A 20,132-nucleotide genomic window follows, 5' to 3' on the forward strand; every position below is an offset into this window, starting at 1 on the left:
AACCACATCCGTGATGCTATCTGTTAGGCTCCCGGAGTAGATAAATTACAGGGCGCGCGCGCGCACAAGGGCACATGCAGGAGCGCATCCCTGCGAAGGAGAGTTACATTCCGCTAACATCGCAAGAGAAGATAAAGTGAGGCTTCCTGCTTCTTTCTTTGTTGTCAGTGTGACCCATCCCAGTTACGTAGCATCACGCAGAGAGGAACCAGTGCGAAAGCAGGCTTGCCTGGCACCCTGATTTCCAGCCAGAGCAGAGGAAGACTGCACCGAAGGCAGGCTCACTGCAGACAGCTGCACACCTAGCAGCACGATTATGTAGGAAAATAAGAAGAAGCCATCAGATGACCGGAGTCAGACTGTCATTCTCTCTCTGGAATGCACTGAGCAATCGTCCACTGATGGCTGGTCGTGTCCCTGCTAGTCGGCAGCTGTCCCCGCATCCAGAGAGGACTGGCATTGAATTAGGTCAGTGAGTCTGGTTTCTCCTTTACACCGTGTTCTAACTGAGGAGCGGGGACCCGCGCCAGCCCCTGTGACCAGCCTGAACCGGGAGTGGGAGAGTCCCATGGCTTCAGTTTGCTGGTGTCGCCTGCGCAGGCCCCGGCCAGCCGCACCAGCCACGGGCAGCCTCGTCTCCTCGGTCCTAGCCTCTATTCCTGCAGGGCGAGCCGCGTGGCATGAGGCGCCCGCAGGCGGGGGGCACAGGTGGCAGGGGTGACCCGCCGCGCCCCGCCCGAGGCAGTGCAGCTGCGAGGCTCCAGCACTACCTGCTCTGCGGCGAACTCCGCGGCCAACGTGCGCACTCAGACCGCGTCTCTGCTCCTGGCTAACCCAAGGTAAATACTCCTCACGTAAGGGATGCGGAGTGGCGGCAGGAGGAGGTCACTCTCAGACTCTGCCGCTGTGCGCCCAGCTGTCCGCCCCGGCTTTGCTGCGCTGCGGCTGGCAAGCGGCAGGAGCCCGGGCTCTGGCAGCCGTGACCGTGACGGTGCAGCAGGCGGCGGCGGTGACGAAGCCGTCAGCTGATCGCAGGGCGCTCCTGGGCCGTGGCCTCCGCAGCATCAGGCCGGTTTCCAGGGTGGCACCGGGCAGGTGACCTTGAAGACGTCTGCAGCCTCGCTGCTGCGGGAGCGCAGCCTGCCTCGCTCCGCACCTGGCAGCGATCCCCCACACCTGGCAGGGACGGCTCCCCGTTCCTTGCTTTTCTCTGGGGCACAGTTTGTGTGCATGTGCGTGTGCGTGTGTGTGTGCTTTAACTCGCAGCCTGCAGGACTTAACTATTTCTGCCCTGCTTGCTAAAGGCGGCAGGTCATTCTTGGAGTGACCATTGCGACGCGAACACAGGCTGCAGTCATCTCTGCCACCTGTCGTTTTCATTAGCTTCAGCGTCCGAAGAAGAAACATGGGGGGAATTCCTGCCAGTGTTCTGATTTTAAAAGCACATTAAAAAAAACAAACAAACAGGTAAAAATTGCCTCAAGCCACTTGTAGGCTGTAACGGACTAGTAAATGGTACCCTAACGCGATGGCAGGAGCAACAGGGAAACCCCGGGGGTAAAGGAGTCCAGCAATAGCTTTAAATCGTGGTGCGGCCGCTGGAAAGCAGTGCGCACGCTCCGTGCCGGAGCGCAGGTTGCGCATCCCAATTAATCTGACAATGGAGCAAAAGCCTTATATGGTATTACCCTAGTGGTTTGAGGAATGTCGAAATAAGAAAGCAGTCATTACCAGGCATTTGTTTAATGACTGTAATCATACTGAATTAATTTAACTTGCTGCAATGTTTAACAGAAAGTCAATTATGAATTTGTGCTGGAAGCATAACAATACTAGTATTTGCATACACCTTGCTCCGAGGAGACGTCCTCTGAAGATAACGTCACCTCGCCAGCACTGACAGAGCACTCGGGATGTGCCAGGTGTCTTACAGGACAACCCAGGGCCAGCCTCTCTGAGGACAGGTGCTCCTGATTCGGAGCCCGAATGACACAGACACCCGGTGTGAGGGGCCAACAGAGGACTGCTCCCCTGGCCTATGCCAGGCACTTCGTAAGAATTCATCGGAGCTTTTGTGTTTTTTTCCTATTTATGTCCTACAAATTTTAGTTTTCTATTTGCTGCTTTTCAGGTTGTCTTGACATGAATCCTAGTCAAAACTAAGAGGTCCAAACTAGAGGACATAAATCATCCATGCCCTCATCGAATTACTGTATTAGGGATACTCTGAATATTAAGATTAGGATGACTAGGAGTATGTAAATGAAGGACTGATTCTATTTGGAGGCAGTGGGCGGGTAGGAGGGAGCCAGAGGCCCATGGGGAAGGCTGCTGCCTGCAGGGAACCCAACAGAGGTCTGTCTTTCCTATTCTCTCGTGCTCTCATTAGAGAGTCCAAGTCTCTTAAGTTCCCCCTGCCATCTTCTTTCAAAATCTGTTACCAGGAAATGAGCACCCAAATGACACAAATAACCAATAAGTTTTAGCATCATTCCTTACACTTTTTGAGGCAAATAAAGCTTCCAGAAAAGGTATGGCTATCTGCTGGAGCATTTTGAGCACTAATTCATTTCGGAGGGGCAAGGAGGCCTTCTTCTTCATCAGATGGCAGATCTGTGCCTGTGGTGCTGACTGCATGCCCCCTCCCCCACCCTGGGTGTAGGTAAGACTCAGTCTGGAACTTGCTAAAGCCAGCCAGCTTGTACCATGAATGAGGGTGATCAGCGTGGGTCACTGGGGCAGGCCAGAGACACTCTCCCTCCCTCTAGGACATCCCGTCTTTGCTTCTGATTTCTCTCAGGTGCTTGGCCACCAAGAAAAAATGGCTCTAGCATTGGTATTTTTAGAAAGCGTGCCCAGAGATGCCCAGGTTGCCCATAGGCAGAGAGCAAGCTTTCCTTTCATTGCAGACTATCCTGAAATAGCATGCTTCCCAATGACTTAATTCACAACCATTAAGTACAGACTTGAAACCTCTGTAGCAAAGGATGGAGAAGGGGGTGTGCGAGTGTGTAGAAAAATGGGTGATCTGCTTTATGAAAGTCAGTCAAACCCCCATATGTTAATGACATACATTTCTCTTAATTTTAGGTATTCAGAAATAGAAGGCACACATTTCCTTTTCCTTTGCATTTTGCAGAATGAGGCCAGTGAGGTGGTGGCTGTCCAGGCCTTTGTTAGATAAGGGGGAAAAAAAAAAATCTGTTCCTAAGCTCTCTGGAAATCTTCATTTTGACACGTGCACCTTTGGGGGTCGGAGTGGGGACACAGTCTCTGGCAGTCTTTAGAAGTTTGTGAGTCGCTTCTCGGTGATGTGCATACACAGTATAATAAACAGGATTATTGAGGAAACTAATTGTATTAAATATTCTAGCTTAAGAACTCTTGCCTTGGAAAATCCAAATACTTCCAAGGTGAAATTGCCAAGTGATTGTGATGGTCTCTGTTCCAACTCTTATCCGATAAGAAAATAAGTTCAAGAAGAGCCTAGGGGTTCAGTTGGTTAGGTGTCTGCCTTCAGCTCAGATCATGGTCCCAGGGTCCTGGGATTGAGTCCCGCATTGGGCTCCCTGCTCAGTGTGCAGCCTGCTTCTCCCTCTCCCTCTGCTGCTCTCCCTGCTTGTGAGGCCTAGACAAGATAAAAGGGTGGGAAGGAGACTAGATGACTGTATTTATTGAACTTCATTAAAATTGAAAGCATGTTTCTTCTCGAAAGTGACCTTTTTAATGACTAGCAGATTTCCCATTTTCACATTAAAGGAACACCCTAGACTTCCCAGACCCGTCACCTCGCATCATATGGATCCTTCCTAAGGCTGTGGATGCAATTTATTCTTTCATCTTTTGTTTTACAGATGAGGGAGACAACTGAAGCTCAGAAAGGCTGAGTTCTGCTTATAGCAGCATGTGAGTAAAAGGGCAGTAGAGCCCGGAGCCCAAATCGTACACCTGCACCAAGACCCACTCCTTGCACATACTCGGTCACTCTACCAAAGCACGGGCAGCTTGCAGTCAAGCACAGTGGGAATATTTACACCACAGAAATGGGCAAACGCTAAAATCAGAGTGGTGGCTTTCCCTCCAGAGAGCTGATGGAGGTGGTGTGATATCTTTAATTATGCCAGCTTCTAATCACACGTTCTTTCATTTCAACCCCAGAATCCAGAGTGCTTAGGAATGTCAAACATAATGGTTCATTCATCATAAAGCTCGCAGGTCAAAGGGTCTTTTTTTTTTTATTCCTCACCATAGCACATACCCTCTCCAGTGTCCATCACTCAGCCGCCCCATCCCTCCCACACCCCCTTCCCTCCAGCAACCCTGAGCTTGTTTCCTGAGATTGAGTCTCTTACGGTTTGTCTCCCTCTCTGGTTTCATCTTGTTTCATTGTTCCCTCCCTTCCCCTATAATCCTCTGTTTTATTTCTCAAATTCCTCATATCAGAGATCATATGATAATTGTCTTTCTCTGATTGACTTATTTCACTCAGCATAATATCCTCTAGTTCCATCCACGTCCTTGCAAATGGCAGGATGTGGGGGTTTGGATGGCTGCATAGTATTCCGTTGTATATATATACCACATCTTCTTTACCCATTCATCTGTTGATGGACATCTGGGTTTTTCCCATAGTTTGGCTATTGTGGACATTACTGCTATAAACATTCGGGTGCACGTGCCCCTTTGGATCACTACATTTGTATCTTTAGGGTAAATACCCAGTAGTTCGATTGCTGGGTCGTAGGGCAGCTCTATTTTCAACTTTTTGAGAAACCTCCATGCTGTTTTCAAGAGTGGCCATACCAACTTGCATTCCCACCAACAGTGTAGGAGGGTTCCCCTTTCTCCGCATCCTCGCCAGCATCTGTCATTTCCTGACTTGTTAATTTTAGCCATTCTGACTGGTGTGAGGTGGTATCTCATGGTGGTTTTGATTTGTATTTCCCTGATGCCGAGTGATGTGGAGCACTTTTTCATGTGTCTGTTGGCCATCTGGATGTCTTCTTTGTAGAAATGTCTGTTCATGTCCTCTGGCCATTTCTTGATTGGATTATTTGTTCTTTGGGTGTTGAGGTTGATCAGTTCTTTATGGATTTTGGCTACTAGCCCTTTATCTGCTATATTTGCAAATATCTTCTCCCATTCAGGTAAGAGGGTCTTTAATCCTAGGCCACTGGTTATATGTGTGACCTTGGGCAGGTTCATTCCCCTGTCTGGGATTCAGCTTCCTCTGTCGAACAAAGATAAAAATACCATGCACACCAGTTGTGTACATTCGTGATGCTATGCTCACACGTGCTAAGCGACCAATGGCTGTTAGCTGTGATTATGTTCCTCCTCTTCTTCCTTCTCCTTTCCTGGTTCAGTTGGTCATCATAGCAGACTGAGGTTATTTGCACTGAGATAGGTAAGGATATTTTTTAAAAGATTTTATTTATTTATTCATAAGAGAGAGAGAGGCAGAGGGAGAACCAGGCTCCCCAAGGAGCAGGGAGCCTGCTGCAGGGCTTGATCCCAGGACCCCAAGATCATGACCTGAGCCGAAGGCAGATGCTTAACCATCTGAGCCACCCAGGTGCCCAGGTAAGGATATTTTTAGGAGATCATAGCACAAACAAGCCCCCTCCCAAAAAACGCCTATACAAAGAACTTGGGATTCTGGAAAGTGTAGGATTAGCCTCTGTTTCCTGACTTTTGCAGGTAACAGATCGGAAAGGCCAGTATTATTTCTGCATACCTTCTGTAACCTAAGGGAGTGTCACAGTTCAACAGAGAAATTACTGAGGGGCATGACTTCATCATGGTTTTAGAGATCTTAGAGTAGACAGAGTAGAAGTATACACTGGATTTGAGGTATTCAGGCAAAGACAAAGTTGCCAGTTCTATGCAGAATGTGCAATCCTGGGGCCTCTGGCCCGTGTAGCCATGGAGCTCCCTATTTGAATATGTCTTCACTTGTGGTGTCTAGCGGCCAATCCGCACACCTGCCGAGGTGTGCTGTATGTTTCAGAGCTCAGAATCCCTCCTTCGAGGAGCCAGAGCTTCAGGGGAAGAGGCTTTGCCTGCAAGCTCTAGGGGACTTAGTCCACAGGAGCAAGGGCTTGGAATGTCAAGTTGGCTGCATCTGGAGGGCTACAAGCCAGGGAGATGCCCCTTCCCCTGTTCAGTGGCTTTGGCACGCCCCTGGAATAGGTCCCACAGGTTCGGTCCCATCTTTTGGGCTTCTCTGTAGCCAGAATGCTACTGAACACAGGACTGCCGTGACAGTGAGAAGATAGAGAAGCAGCTTGGAAAAGGTGGGGCAGCACGCACCCTACTTCTGCTCATCCCAGCCCGACCAAGGAAGGGCAGCGGGGGACAGTGTTATCGCCATGGTATCCTAGGTTCACACCGAATCCCAAGGGACAACAGAATGACGTCACCGCATCCTTACAGACTAAGCATTACAGGCAGTAAGTTCTAGCAGTTTAAAGGAAGGACAGGTCACCTGGCTCTCCTTGCCCTGACTCCCCCGCAGGCTCCACGTGGCGCCCCCCCTTACTTTGGGCTCGCTCCTTTTCAGAGCTGAAGGTGCACTCGCAGAAAGTGGAATCAGCTGGGACAACAGGAGCCCTCAAAAGAGCTAGGCTGTGGCCCAGGAGACATCAGGCTTCCAGTCCCTGAAGGTAAAGATGTTTTAACCCAAATACCAATGTATAATAACAACTGCAAGAAAGAAAAACAGACACAGTTTCTATTTAATGAGTGTCGGGCGTGTGCCAGGCACACAGGCTAATCTTCCCAACCACGAATGCAGTAATAATCACATGCATAGGGCCTCCCGTGGCCAGAGTTCCAAACCTTTTACATCCATAACTTACATCATTCCCACAACCACCCTCCGAGGAAGGAATTCCCATTCAACCTCCGTGAGGTCCCTTCCACAAATGAGAAAAGGGAGGCATGAAGAGAGGAGTATTGTTCAGATCACACTCTTGGTAAATATGAGGCTGCGCATTCAAACCTTCAGTGTCTAATCTGCGTTCAAGTTCAGATCCTGTGCCCTTGAACACCAGTATTCAAACACGGGATTCGTGCAGTGAGTGTTCAGTTGTAACAGTCTTTGAGTGGCTTGGAAGAGCCTAAGAGAAAGGAGGGGAAAAACAGAAACTAAGCTTACAGTCACTCAGGAAAGGGTTAAAATCTAAGAGTCGGTGACAAGGGAGACCCCATCCCATAAGAAGTATATGCGAAACGGGCTTTTCAGCCAAGTGTTCCTTTAAAGATTGAACTCTGCGGTATGCTAGTAAGTTGGCTCTCGGAGGAAGAAAAGAATGGCTTATAGCGTTTGCCCATTTCTGTGGTGTAAATACCCCCACCACGGAACTTCTCGTATTTCATAAAAGACGTTTTTACTTTTGATCTTGATTTTAAAAGGAAGGTGCGACATTTATAGTTCTCTTCCTTTGACCTTCTAATAAATCTAACAAATCGGTGTGGCTTTGGGAGTGGGAATGATTCCTGGTTGGGTAAAACATTCCTCCGTGAATTGGTGGGCCTTTGGGAGACCTGAGAAACCCACGGATGTCGTGCTTACATGTGCATGGGAATCCGCACGCGTACACACACACACACACACACACACACACACACTCACCACTATTGACCGTGAGCCCTCCACAGCCTGGAGCACATCTGAACCCGCTGCACTCACCAGTTTGCATCGGCACCTGTTCCCAACCACTGCCTCAGACCAGAGCTGCACACAACCTTTCAAGACCTGGTCAGCCAGGCAAGTCACTTTGAAAGTACATGATTGCCATGAGGTCATGATGTGAATTCAGACCCTAGCAAATGAAATGGCAGTTACCCTTTGAGAAACGATGTAACTCTAGGGATAATCACCACGTTCTGTGTGATTTTTTTTTTTTTTTTAGATCTTTGGGGGGTGCTAATTTGTAAAGCACATATAACCAAATGAATAATTATATAGCAAGGAACCGAAGGCAATTACAAAATAATTGCATGCTATCTGATCCCTCCATGAAAACAGGCTTCACAGAATGTTCCCCTAAACTATTTCTTGTACCTGTGGAAGGCTTTAAGGTCATTCTTTTTCTTTAACTCTTTTGAGTTCTGTTGTTTGGTAAAATATACTCAAGTGTTGGCCCTCCGTGTAGGTTAGAAACCCAGCATAAAGCTTGATTTTTGCCCGTATGTTCTATAAAGTAAATTTATGGGAAACTCAACACTTTGTTATAAAATAGGCTTCGCGTTAAATGGCTTTGCTCAGCCGCAGGGTCATATAAGGGTTCGGAGCAGACAGGCCAGCCTGAACTATGATGTCCAGTATTGCTGACCTCGGATACTTTCAAGTTATGATGGTTTATCAGGATGTAAGTCGAGGAAAACCTGTACTAGAATTACTCAAAAATTTTACGAATACCATCTGTCTTTGGGTCTGAAACAGCACCTGAGACCTCTGAAAGCATGTTCCTGTGCATTATGCCTTTGTGCACGCCCCTCACAACGTTTCCATTCTCAGCTGAAAACGAGTAAGACTGGGAGAGAAGGGGTAAGGGATTTGCCCAGTGACTTCTATCTCCCGGCTCCAAGATTCCCCCCGCCGACCCCATGCCACATGCATGCACTTTCTTTGTCCTAATCTTTATTGTTTCTATTCCTGAAGTTAGAAGAGAAAGAGACAGAGGGAGAAGTGCAGCCACACTGGTTACTAGAAAGAAATGGAGTGAGGAGTTGGGGACCCATGGGGTGCATTGTGCAAGCCCGTCCAGAAGCTAGAAAGAGCCCCTGTCAATAAACACACACGAAACTTGCCCCACTGTGTATCCTTCTAAAATGGACTGCATTGACGATCAGCTTTAAAAGCCAATAATCGATAGTGTTGGATATCTCATGTAATTTGCTGAAGCCTGTACCAAAAGTGGAAAAACGGAATGTGTGTACAGAGCGATGGTTAAGCGTATTGGCTGCTCACCGTCCTGATCGCCGTCCTGATCGCCGTCCTGATCGCGGGGCTGACCGGGAGGGGGCGAAAGCTTATCGCCGCGGCCGGGCATCACAAGGTGACATCCTACCCCGTGTATCGCCAGCCTGGGAAAAGAGGAGAATTCCATGTACAGTTTCTCCTGGTTTAGTATTTAATCTAGAATGATCTACGTGTGTGCCCGTGCTCACCCTCCACCCCCGCCCCCTGCCCCCAGACCCTGCCTCTCACTCTGTTCCCGCCCTTGGCAATTTCTTGTGCTAATCATGCTTTGCAGATGGTCCAGAATGAGAAACGATAAAAAGTCAAAGAACTAATCTGGAAGAAAAATTATTTCTTGTATTTTAATAAGAGATTAATTACAGTTGACCTTTGAACAAGATGGGTTTGAACTCCGTGGGTTCACTTAGATGTGGATTTTTTACTGTCTCGTACGGTAAAGTTATTTTCCTTATTTTTTAAATAACATCCTCTTTTCTCTAGCTTACTTTATTGGAAGAATATAGTATATAACACACATAGCATACAAAATGTGTGTTAGCAGACTGTAATCATTAAGGCTTCTGGTCAACAGTGGGCCATTTAGTAGTGAGAATTTCAGGGAGTCAAAAGTTACATGCAACTTTCTCACCACACCGGGGGTTGGCCTCCATGTTGTTCAAGGGTCAACTGTACAGTTTTACTTCTACTTTTAGGAAATTTTAGAATTTTTCCTTGAAGGGTATTGTTTGCTCCAATCCACTGGATACAGAAGGGGCCTGAGAGCTCAAAATTGGCCGGCGGTGAAACTTTCCAAAACCACCAGCATTCCTAACAATCTCGAGGTGGTGGTGTTTAGAAATGTAGTTATATCATACTTGCAGTTGAAAGCTGTGGTTTTCCAAGCCTTTGTGAAAGGGTCTACTTCCAAACTGTTGCCGAAGTGACTCAGGTCTCTTCCATATTCCCAGGGGATGTGGAGCTGGGGAATGATGAGTACAGGAGCAGAGGCAAACGGACGGGCGATGGTCTCTTCCCAGATTCTTCATGTCACTGATGCTTAGTCCACTGATAATCAAAAACCGAACAGTCAGTTTCCAGTCACTTTAAATACGGTCCCAGGCACTAAAATTATTCAAGTATAAAAGAACAGAAAGAGTCTGCTTTCTTCTGTAATGAGAACGTGAACAGCAAGCCCACGAAATCATTGCCGAGTTTAGGTTCACTGTTTCGGAGTGAATTAAAAGTCCTATTGATTTAGTAGGAGAACACATTTGTGAAAACTAGACTTTTTAACAGGTTTAGGAATGTTTTCAAGATATCAGATAAATGAGCAGCCCTTAAAATACCGCCTCCACCAAGCCTCCAACTGTCAGCTCCTTTACCTTATAAAGAGGCTGGCCACAAGGGACAAACTTGTGATTGTAAATTGCTGGGGATGTCCGACATAGTTGGAAATTGAAAAGGGTATAAATGGAAAGCAAGGAGGTAGAGACCGCATATATTACATATTCTTTGTTGTTATTTTTTGAAGATTTTATTTTTTTATTTGGCAGGCAGAGACGGAGGAAGCAGGCTCCCTGCCGAGTAGAGAGCCCGATGCGGGGCTCGATCCCAGGACCCTGAGATCATGACCTGAGCTGAAGGCAGAGGCTTTAACCCACTGAGCCATCCAGACACCCCGTTACATATTCTTTTAAGAAGTGTGGTTATCAAAGACTCATTAGAAGTCACAGTTTAAAAGGTATGTACTTCTACCAACGAGGTTTTGGAGGGCTATTTATTTAGGATGGAAACTTTTAAACTTATTGGCTGAGGAAAAAGAATTGGTAGAAAGTGGCAAGTTGGGGGTATAAGAGACAGAGAAGAGTCCACTGTTGGAGCTCCAGGGCCAAGAGCAAGGTGGAGGTGTGGCCTTAGAGCATCCTCCTTACCTGCTGAGACTGTTGAAGGTGGCGTGAGTACAGGAGGATTTCGTGGTTCCCATCGTCTGAACCCGGCTTGCAGAATTAAGAGCAGTGCCACAAATACATTTTGATCACAGACTGTTCTCTCCCCAGACGTAGCTACTGTGATACTCTGAATGCAGTCCAAGTCTGAATTAGCTTTGGGGGCATCCGGCTGACTCAGTCGGTGGAGCATTTGGGTCTTGATCTCAGGGTTGTGAGTTCAAGCCCGATGCTGGGTGCAGAGATTACGTAAAAATAATAAAATCTTTTTTCGGGGTACCTGGGTGGCTCAGTGGGTTAGGCCACTGCCTTTGGCTCAGGTCATGATTTCAGGGTCCTGGGATCAAGTCCCGCATCGGGCTCTCTGCTTGGTGGGGAGCCTGCTTCCCTCTCTCTCTCTCTCTCTCTGTCTGCTGTGATCTCTCTCTGTCAAATAAATAAATAATTTAAAAAATAATAATAATAAAATCTTTTTATTTTATTTTATTTATTCGTCAGAGTGAGAAGCAGACTCCCCACTGATCAGGGAGCCTAACGTGGGGCTTGATCCCAGGACCCCAGGATCATGACCTGAACTGAAGGCAGAGGCTTAACCCACTGAGCCACCCAGGCAACCCCAAATAAAATCTTTTTAAAAAAGATTGAATTGGCTTTTTCAGACAATCAATCTGTTTCCCTTGAGAAATAGTATAATATAAAGGAAAATAAGGGTTATACATGTTCTGGCATTAAGTTCGAATCCTGGCCCACCTACTTACTAGCTATAGGATTTTGGTCAAGTTACTTATAATTCTCAATTTTCAAAAAAAAAAAAAGTAATAAAATAATAAATCTCCCTCCGAGAATTACCCTGAGAATCACATGGGCAATAACTAATAGTAAACATTCCGGAAACGTATTAGTTTGATTGCTATTACTACTCTTGTGCTAAAGGAAAATTAGTAGATATTGTTACAGGGTTAAGAAACATTTCCCCCAGTCCATTTACTGTTGATTTTTTTAGACTCAGGGGTAAGACTTTAACTCTCCTGAACTGTGCGCATGTTAGGTTCCTTATACTGTTCCCCTCTCCTAAGACCCTTCTGCGTTCTGACTCCATCAGTCCCTGCATTTCCTGCCCTTTCCAGCCTGCAGGATCTGTGAACCCCAGCAGAGCCCTGGCCCCGCCACTGCCACCGCATACCCTGTGTCCCCTTCCGCCTTCTTCCCTGCGGGCAGATGCTCGGTCGGCTTCAACCCTAGCGACGGGCTCAACTTCAGCACGCCGTCTCCCAGACTCCCTGGCAGGTAGGGTGGTCATGTGACACACTTGTAGCCAATGAGGAACAGCAGAGGCCACGGGGTGGGTGTCCAGCAATGTTCATTAAGGAGGCGTGAGAATGAGAGCCCGATGCCAAGAAGGATGGAGGAGGTTCGCACAGGCCCTTCTCTGTGCCACACCGCAGCCCTTGCCGTGTGACGAAAACAACCCTATTTCCTTCGGCCTCTCCGCTCCTTTTAGCAAACGCAATTCCTGCCGGCTCCGGACGCCATCGTGCTGTCGTCTAAATAGCTGGGGCCAGGGAAGTTAGCCCGCACAGAACGGGGCGGCAGCTAGAACACTACCCCGAGTCTTCACAAACCGTCCTCCACTCTGATTCCAAGTTCACTGAGACACGCCTGACATCTTAATTTAAGGCGTACAGACGTGACGCGTTATGGACACACACAGTTCTTACGCTGATGTCTTACTTTGCAACACGTGTCCACAGGTGAGTCCTGCCGCCGCGCCGGCCCGGAATCCGGGACGAGAGGGCTGAGGCGCGGTCTGCCGGCCCGGGGCATGCATTCCGTGCAGATCTGTAAAACCGAAGGGCGTCGTGCGGTGATCAACTCCTTGTGGCACAGACAAGGGACCTGGGGCTCAGACGCCTTGTCCCAGCTCAGGATCCCAGGAGGTGGTAGGGCCCGCGCCCATCCCGTAGACTGTTGCACACCCTGTTTGAGAAAGTCGTGCAAACATTCCTTCTGTCTTACACTCTGGCTTCAGGATCTCGTTTTACTTTACCCCCAATGACATTAACTTTTAAAATACCCTCAGGCACTGATGCCAGACTAAAGACCGTGTCTGTTTTTCAGGTGAACACACTTTGATTCACAGTACCCTGGGGTCCTGTCCACAGTTACAAAGAGCCGGTGGTAGTAAGACACAAGGCTGAAGACGGCTTCTGCAGCTACAGGAAGGAGACGGATAAAGGGCCTCCAATTCCCCCTTGAACTTGGAGTGGGTCACGCTGCCCTCGCCCCCATGGTTGGGATCTCAGTAAAAATGGCTTTTCCCCAGTCATACCTGTCATGCGTCGAAGTGGAAAACAGCCTGCAGATTTCTTGTGCCACCCCGAAATGGGACAATACCGGCATGGACATTTCCCTGATATCTGATAGCCGAGAACTCCATCCAACCGCTGCAGCTGCTGCCCCGCAGACACCGGGGAGATTAGATACGGTGTTTGCACCTGGCCGGCCATAAACGGCCTCTGGGTCGCACATGAAGGTTAACAGGCCCCGTTCCCTTCCCTCCTTAGACCTAGAGTGTGAAAACATGAAAGAGAGCTGTAATTATTGATCAACAATAAAAACTTCTGCGGCGTGTGTAACAGGAATGGATTTATTTGCCTGCCCGGAGTGGAGGTGGCCCTGTTCCTGGGGGTTGACAAGGACGTGCCTCCTCTTCCTGGATCCTGTACTGATTTATCTTTTTTTAAGATTTTATTTCTTTAAGTAACCTTTACACCCAACGTGGGGCTCGAACTCCCAGGCCCGAGATTAAGAGCCCCGCTTCATTCTGTCCCTTACATTCGAATGTTAGACTGTGGGGCTGGTTTCTGTCAGAGGGACAGGAGGGAACTTACTGTGTGCTTGGTCAGCTAGTGAGAGATGCCACCCTTCACAAAGCAGGAAGTTGGGGCGCCTGGGTGGCTCAGTGGGTTAAGCCTCTGCCTTTGGCCCAGATCATGATCTCAGGGTCCTAGGATTGAGCCCTGCATTGGGCTCTCTGCTCAGCGGGGAGCCTGCTTCCCCCTCTCTCTCTGCCTCTCTGCCTACTTGTGATCCCTCTTACTGTGTCAAATAATTAAATAAAATCTTAAAAAAAAAAAAAAAGGCAGGAACTTCTCTCTCCAGAACTTTGCGTGGTTCTTTCTGGTGCATCTGCCCCCCACCGCCGTTGAGCTAGGCTTTGTTCTCATAACCCCCTTTTTTTGTGACCCAGCATTGATCCTGAGGCCGGACAAGTGGGGCTCGGCTTGGGAAGCAGGGCAGAGCTCGGTGCGCTTCCTGGAGTCCTCTCCGTGATTATGATTCAGGGGATCCTGGCTGGCTGAAAGCATGATTAAAATGAGTTTATAGACTTCTGCGGCCAGCTGTCATCTACTTAGCCACAATGTGGTAATTCGAGAGCATTAAAAAAAAAAAAAAAAAAAGACTTCATATTAGCAGATCATTTGAATGTACCCCCCTCTTTTTCCTCCACAAATCCTAATGCTCCACACTTTTGTTCCCAGTATGTTATATAAGCATGAATCATTCTGAGACTTGAATAACTCCTTTGACCGTGGGGAGTTCGGAGGCCTACAAGGAACTTTAGCTGAAACGGAAACTTGCCACATGGGTGATACTCTCCACTCCTATTTTCTACTAGTTCCTAAACTTTTCAAGTACGAGAGCCGATTTTTCACCCAATACTAGGCATTTTGTTTTAGTCTCTGTTGACTGAGATTACCAAAAGCTGTCAAGAAAGCAGTGTATTTTGTACTGATTAATCATCGCAACAACCACTTACACATGAAAAATAACAGTACATCTATACCAGTTCATTCTTCATTCTGTCCTCGACAATACTCAGTATAAATATAGATTTCTGGACTCCTTAACGAATCTTCAGGGACTCCCAGGGGTTCGAGGGCCAAATTACACAGTCACTCTTCGAAAGAGTAAATGACTCTTGCAGAAGGAATTTAGAAAGAGGGCTGTTAAAAGAATCTTGCAAAAACTTGCAGAATAAGATCTTCGGTACACCATGTTCCACAGGACGAACGAAGAGGGCGTGAGGAAGCTAGCTCTTGAATTTCCAGCAATAACTTGGGTGCTGTGCTCCTGCAGTTTAACCAACCTATGGGGCACTGTTGTTGGTTTGTTTTTTTTAATGGACCAATGTGATTAGATAAAATCCATAATCAACTCAAATATTTTTTATCTTCTTGGGGCTCCTGGCTAAGACAGTGAAGTGTGCGACTCCTGATCCCGGGGTTGGGGGGTTGAGCCCGATGTTGGGTGTAGACCTTACTTCAAAAAAAAACCATTTTTTTGTATCTTTTATCATCTTATAGTGCAGCCCCCTGAACCAGTATAATCGCTGTATGTTAACAAGAATGACTACACTTGAAAATCCCTATTCAGTAAAACTAAATTAAGTAAAATCCAGAGTACATAATTCACAATCTGATTTAATTTTTACATGAGATTATTAACAAACTACTGAGCCATCACAGACCCTCTAAATCATGTTCTCACCCTTTATTGAGACCTATAAAATAATACTCAGGTCACTGGATGTGTTTTAAAAGTTATTTCTAACCTCATTTTCCCTTTTGATTTGAGGCAAGCAACAGTTTCCCCCAAGAGTCTCCAATGCACATCTTCAAACACAGAGCAGAGTTCTAGTGTAAATTATAGTCCTTTCTTCTCTAAAAAAAAAAAAAAAAGGGCCAAGAAAAAAAAAAAAACACTGTATTCCATTTTTCAATAATCCTCAACTGTTGCTCTTTCCTGCCGGGAGCCCACTCTTCCTGATGGAATTACATTGGGTTTGTAATCTAAAGAACCCGTTTTCCCTGGGTCAGAAGGCATGAAAGGCTCAGCCTCACACCCAAGCCAAACTACTCCCTGGGGAATCCTCTCCAGATAGCAAACATTAGAAAAAGCAAAGATAAACCTCCCGGGAGCTGCTCCAAGGCTGCCCAGCCCCAGGAGGAATCCTTCGAGACTTCCTTGGACGCCTTGTTACAAGAACGGTCTGGTCGGTGGTGACGAAAGATACACATTTCCATAAAGCTTTTATACCAGCTAAACACTGACCCCCACCAGGCAGGGCAGGGGAGCTGATAACCTCTCCCAGTCAGGCTGCCCCGAGAGATCTTTGAAAGCCAAAGGGCAAACTCACATCAACTCAGCTGCCCTGATGATACACAGTGGACCTGCCAACATCTCACGGCTTCGCACCGATGCAGACCTTCCAGAAGGGCAAAAATCAAAGGCTTCGCTCCCAGTCCTGTTCTGTAGCGCAGGGTTGTGTCCTTCACAGAATGCAATACCTTCCGTCACCGCAAAGACACCACCTCCCTCTCCCCAAGTCCACCGCACAGCCCCGCAGAGCCCGCTCTCTCTGGATTTGCATCCAGGTGCAAATTCCTACTTGCAGTGGGAATCCTTCATCCAAATGCAAATCATTTTGCAAGATCAAAATTCTTTGGCTATGATCAGTAGGGACCAGCCTCTAAGAAAATTTGCATTTTAACTGGTAAGGTAGGTACAGCCACAGGTCAGAGAAATGAAGGGACAAAGAGATCATTGCAAAAACAAATTAACAAACAAATGAGATATGAATACACTCTATTAACTGTCTACATTTTTGAAACAGGAAGAGACGAGAATTTAGAACGCTGAAATGCATCCAACTGAAAAGGGGCAAAAGGAATTTTAATGAATTACAACCCAATGTGAGATGAAACCTGGATAATTAGAGTCTCCATGATTATAACTCAGTGGAAAACTGGCTTGATGTAGCCCCCCTTTAAATGATTGCTTGTAGTTGAAGACAGCTAGGTTATAAAGCAAGGCAAGCTAGTATTAGAAAAAGTTAACCTTCCCAGCCAAATATTTTTAAATGACTTGCTAGCATTTTAGGACACTGTTTTCTATATTATTTTAAAAAACAAACAAACAAACAAAGAAGAAAGAAAGAAAGAAAGAAAGAGAAAGAAAGAAAGAAAGAAAGAAAGAAAGAAAGAAAGAAAGAAAGAAAGAAAGAAAGAAACCAGAAAATTTTCCCAAATTCAGTTCCAGGAAGCTCCTGTGTCTGTTGGTTCATGATATCATAATCCAAATACACTGGCATTGAGGAACCAAGATATCCGGTCAGTGATCTGGATAAGCGTAAGATCAATAAAAATAACTGATAGGAGAAGCACCACCCACAGTTTCTAAGGCAGAGCTGTAGGTACCTTGAGCACTGGCGAGAGCCACCTGTGAGGGCACTAACTCGGGCAATGACCCACCTCACATACCCTTGTCCATCCCTCCAGATATGAAGATTCACATCCCCAGGAGCGCTGGGGTTAGACTCTGGCCCTCTGAAGACCCGAGCCCCCTCTACACACAGGCTAGAAGTGGTTGGAGGTTTACCTAGAGATGGATTCCCCGAATGCGATACGCAGGACACAGTAAGATCCATCCTAGCAACCACGGGGGACCCCAAGAGCATTTTCTCAGTCCTAGGCCTGCCTGGGATGTGGTTAAAATCGGTCTCAGACAGGAATGAAGTAGACTACAAGTTTCTTGGAGTAAGTCAACTCTCCCTGCCCCAGTTTTTTCCTGCCAGGTCCCTACCCCAAGCTCGATGCCTGACGTTTGACGTTTAAACCTTTGACAACAGGAGAGACCTTGGGCTAGATGAGCGGACACCCTCCACCCGGAGCCACTTCCTGTGACTGCTGGCCTGTGACACATACGTGTCTCTCTCCTCTTTCGTTCCCACCGTCCCTTCCTGCCCTTCTGGGACCAGAGCAGAAGGGCGTGCGGACGCACACTGGCGTGGAGGTCCTATTCTTGTGAGACTGGAACTGTAAAACTCTGCCTTATCACTAAATACACCGAAGGCTTATCTTTATGAAAAGAGAGAAAAAGCTTAGCTCACCCTTACCTGCTTAATCCTTCTCCAGTCTAGCCCTAACACTTCCACTCGCCGGCGGGGGGGGGGGGGGGGGTGCACAGGGAGTCAACGGTTTGGCTTCTAGAAACTGTGCCTTATTAGTGCTTGCTTAAAAACCCACAGCACTTTCGGGCACCTGGGTGGCTCAGTAGGTTAAAGCCTCTGCCTTTGGCTCGGGTCGTGATCCCAGGGCCCCGGGATCAAGGCCCGCATCAGGCTCTCTGCTCAGCGGCGAGCCTGCTTCCCCTTCTCTCTCTGCCTGCCTCTCTGCCTACTTGTGATCTCTGTGAAATAAATAAATACAATCTTAAAAAACAAAAACAAAAAACCACAGCACTTTCTATTTTTCCATCCAGCCCTCTTCTGAGGTCAATACCGGACTCAAAATTCAATTTTATTCCAAGCTCTGTTACCACTGTAGTAGGAGGTGGTTTATTTAGGAAGCACTAAACTCCAGGTCAGGTGTATATTAAACAGAAATTCTTTACCTTCCCACTCCTTATACTTTTTTTTTAAAAAAAAGATGCTATTTATTTACTTGAGAGAAAGAGCTAGCACACGCTGGGGCAGGGGGAGGGGAGAGCAGATGCCTCCTCCCCCAGGTAGGGGCTCGATCCCAGGACCCTGAGAACATGACCTGAACCGAAGAAAGACACTTCACTGACTAAACCACCCAGGCGCCTTCCCCCGCCCCCCAACTCCTTATATTTAAAGCTAACTGGAGACTGGGCGTAGCCTGCACTCTATGCTCTCCACTTTGCTGAGAAAGCTCCAACCCTCTGAATGCTAAGCCACTTTATTTTCTGCATGATTTTAACCTTATTCATAGTTTCTGATATATCTAATACTATTGCTCATTTGACGGTTCATGCAACAGTTTGCAACGCCCATTAGGAGGAAGTCTATGATGCCCACAGGAGTGAGGCCAGGAGGCAGTGTCAGTGAGGGGAACAGGTTCAGGGATCATCATGAGCAGGTTACTTCTGTGCTGTTCCTCCTTTTCCTCCTCTTTAAACTGGGGCTTCTCCGAGGATCTACCTCATAGGGTTGCGATAAGTAATACATGGGGGCACCCTGTGAAGTGCGCAGAACGATGTCGGACGCGCAGTAAGCACAGGTTAAGTGCTCACTATTTTGATGTCCCCGAGAGCTAGTGCAGCGCTTCTTAACCAGGGGTCCGTGGACTTCTAAAGTCCACAGGTGGATTTAGAGCATCCCAGACCACCTTGAAATTATCTGCAAAATTCAGAGTTGTTCATCTAGAGACCGAGGTTATGGTTATCTTCAGTTTCTCAAAAGGGTGAAGCAAAAATGGGTCAGATCCCCTGAACTACGGGCTGTAGAGGTACAAGACAGGAATTTTGCCCTCAGAGACCTCACAGTCTAAAAGAGGGGACAGACATTCAGTGGCAATAAACTAGGATGGCAGTTATGTAGTAATGGCCCAGGACACAGTGAGATGCAGAGAAGAGCCCCCAAGGTGGGGTGAGGCAACAAAGCTTTCCCCGGAAGGAGTACTTTTAAAAGGAGTACTGAGTATGAGGTAGCCAGATGAAATGGTGGGGGCGGGGAGCAGTAAGAGCATTCCAGGGATGGTGAGAGTCATGTGCAAAGGCAGGAGCTGGTGTGCTCTAGTTAGGAAAGAGCAGATCATTGAGCATGTATGGGCCAGCAGGAAAACACCAGAGGTCAGGATGCTAGAGGCGGTTGGGAGCCTTGTGCATAAGCCACAAAGAGAAGCAGTCAATGGCCCAACAAAGGCATTGGTCTCAGGTGGGCAATGAGAGGGAAGCCCCGGCTCTTCCTTATGTATCCATCAGGAGCTCATGAATCTCAACTAATAATAGCAAATATGCCCGGAGAGATGTTCCCTAGCATATACCTAAAAACGTCTTATTCCTACCATCCATGATTGTCAGCTGTGGTTAGTGATTTTCATGTCAAAATTAGGAAACTCTACTGAGAAAAGGGGGAAAAAAAGCGAATGTGAAAGCTAACTTACTTATGAAAAGGCATTTCCAATTCAATTTCAATTTGTTTCTGAAATCCAGTTGGAATGACCGAAGTATTCCTTGTGCGTGCAACTCAAAGGGTATCTCGGATTGTTTCAGTGGAGGTGACGAGTTTTACATATCCTGTAGCTAAACATATTCGATTTTGTAGCTTCCTAATGATCTGCCCTGAGGAGTTATTACTCCTGATGGCAATTAATCAAAATTAAAACCGACTGCATAGAATGAAGCAAATTCAA

The 20,132-nt window shown here is 47.1% G+C and overlaps 1 protein-coding gene and 2 long non-coding RNA genes across 4 annotated transcripts in view; 2 read left to right on the top strand and 1 right to left on the bottom strand.

Moving 5' to 3' along the window:
- The first annotated feature begins 14 nt into the window (after positions 1–14).
- Positions 15–7,779, top strand: LOC309864972. The gene is made up of 5 exons (XR_014311878.1): positions 15–839; positions 3,855–3,906; positions 5,450–5,583; positions 6,563–6,665; positions 7,663–7,779. It is a non-coding gene; the product is annotated as an uncharacterized lncRNA (long non-coding RNA).
- LOC309864971 (uncharacterized protein) overlaps positions 6,720–20,132 on the bottom strand; it is a 45,567-nt gene continuing 32,154 nt past the window's right edge. Inside the window, exons 2-9 of one of the 2 annotated variants that reach the window (XM_082730999.1) lie at positions 16,115–16,247; positions 15,530–15,638; positions 13,244–13,480; positions 12,646–12,753; positions 10,900–11,146; positions 9,844–10,033; positions 8,978–9,093; positions 6,720–7,121 (exon numbers count right to left, since the gene is read on the bottom strand). In XM_082730999.1, coding sequence (XP_082587125.1) covers positions 11,092–11,146; positions 12,646–12,753; positions 13,244–13,480; positions 15,530–15,534 — 405 coding nt within the window. In that variant the 5' untranslated portion in view covers positions 15,535–15,638; positions 16,115–16,247 and the 3' untranslated portion in view covers positions 6,720–7,121; positions 8,978–9,093; positions 9,844–10,033; positions 10,900–11,091. Of the gene's footprint in view, positions 7,122–8,977; positions 9,094–9,843; positions 10,034–10,899; positions 11,147–12,645; positions 12,892–13,243; positions 13,481–15,529; positions 15,639–16,114; positions 16,248–20,132 lie in introns of those variants that run through there. The other variant, XR_014311877.1, reaches the window with a different exon arrangement.
- Positions 12,044–14,063, top strand: LOC309864974. Its single transcript, XR_014311880.1, has 3 exons — positions 12,044–12,201; positions 12,416–12,665; positions 13,033–14,063. It is a non-coding gene; the product is annotated as an uncharacterized lncRNA (long non-coding RNA).

This window comes from Mustela nivalis (genome assembly GCF_964662115.1).
Source record: "Mustela nivalis genome assembly, chromosome: 5".
In the NCBI taxonomy this organism is placed as follows: domain Eukaryota; kingdom Metazoa; phylum Chordata; class Mammalia; order Carnivora; family Mustelidae; genus Mustela; species Mustela nivalis.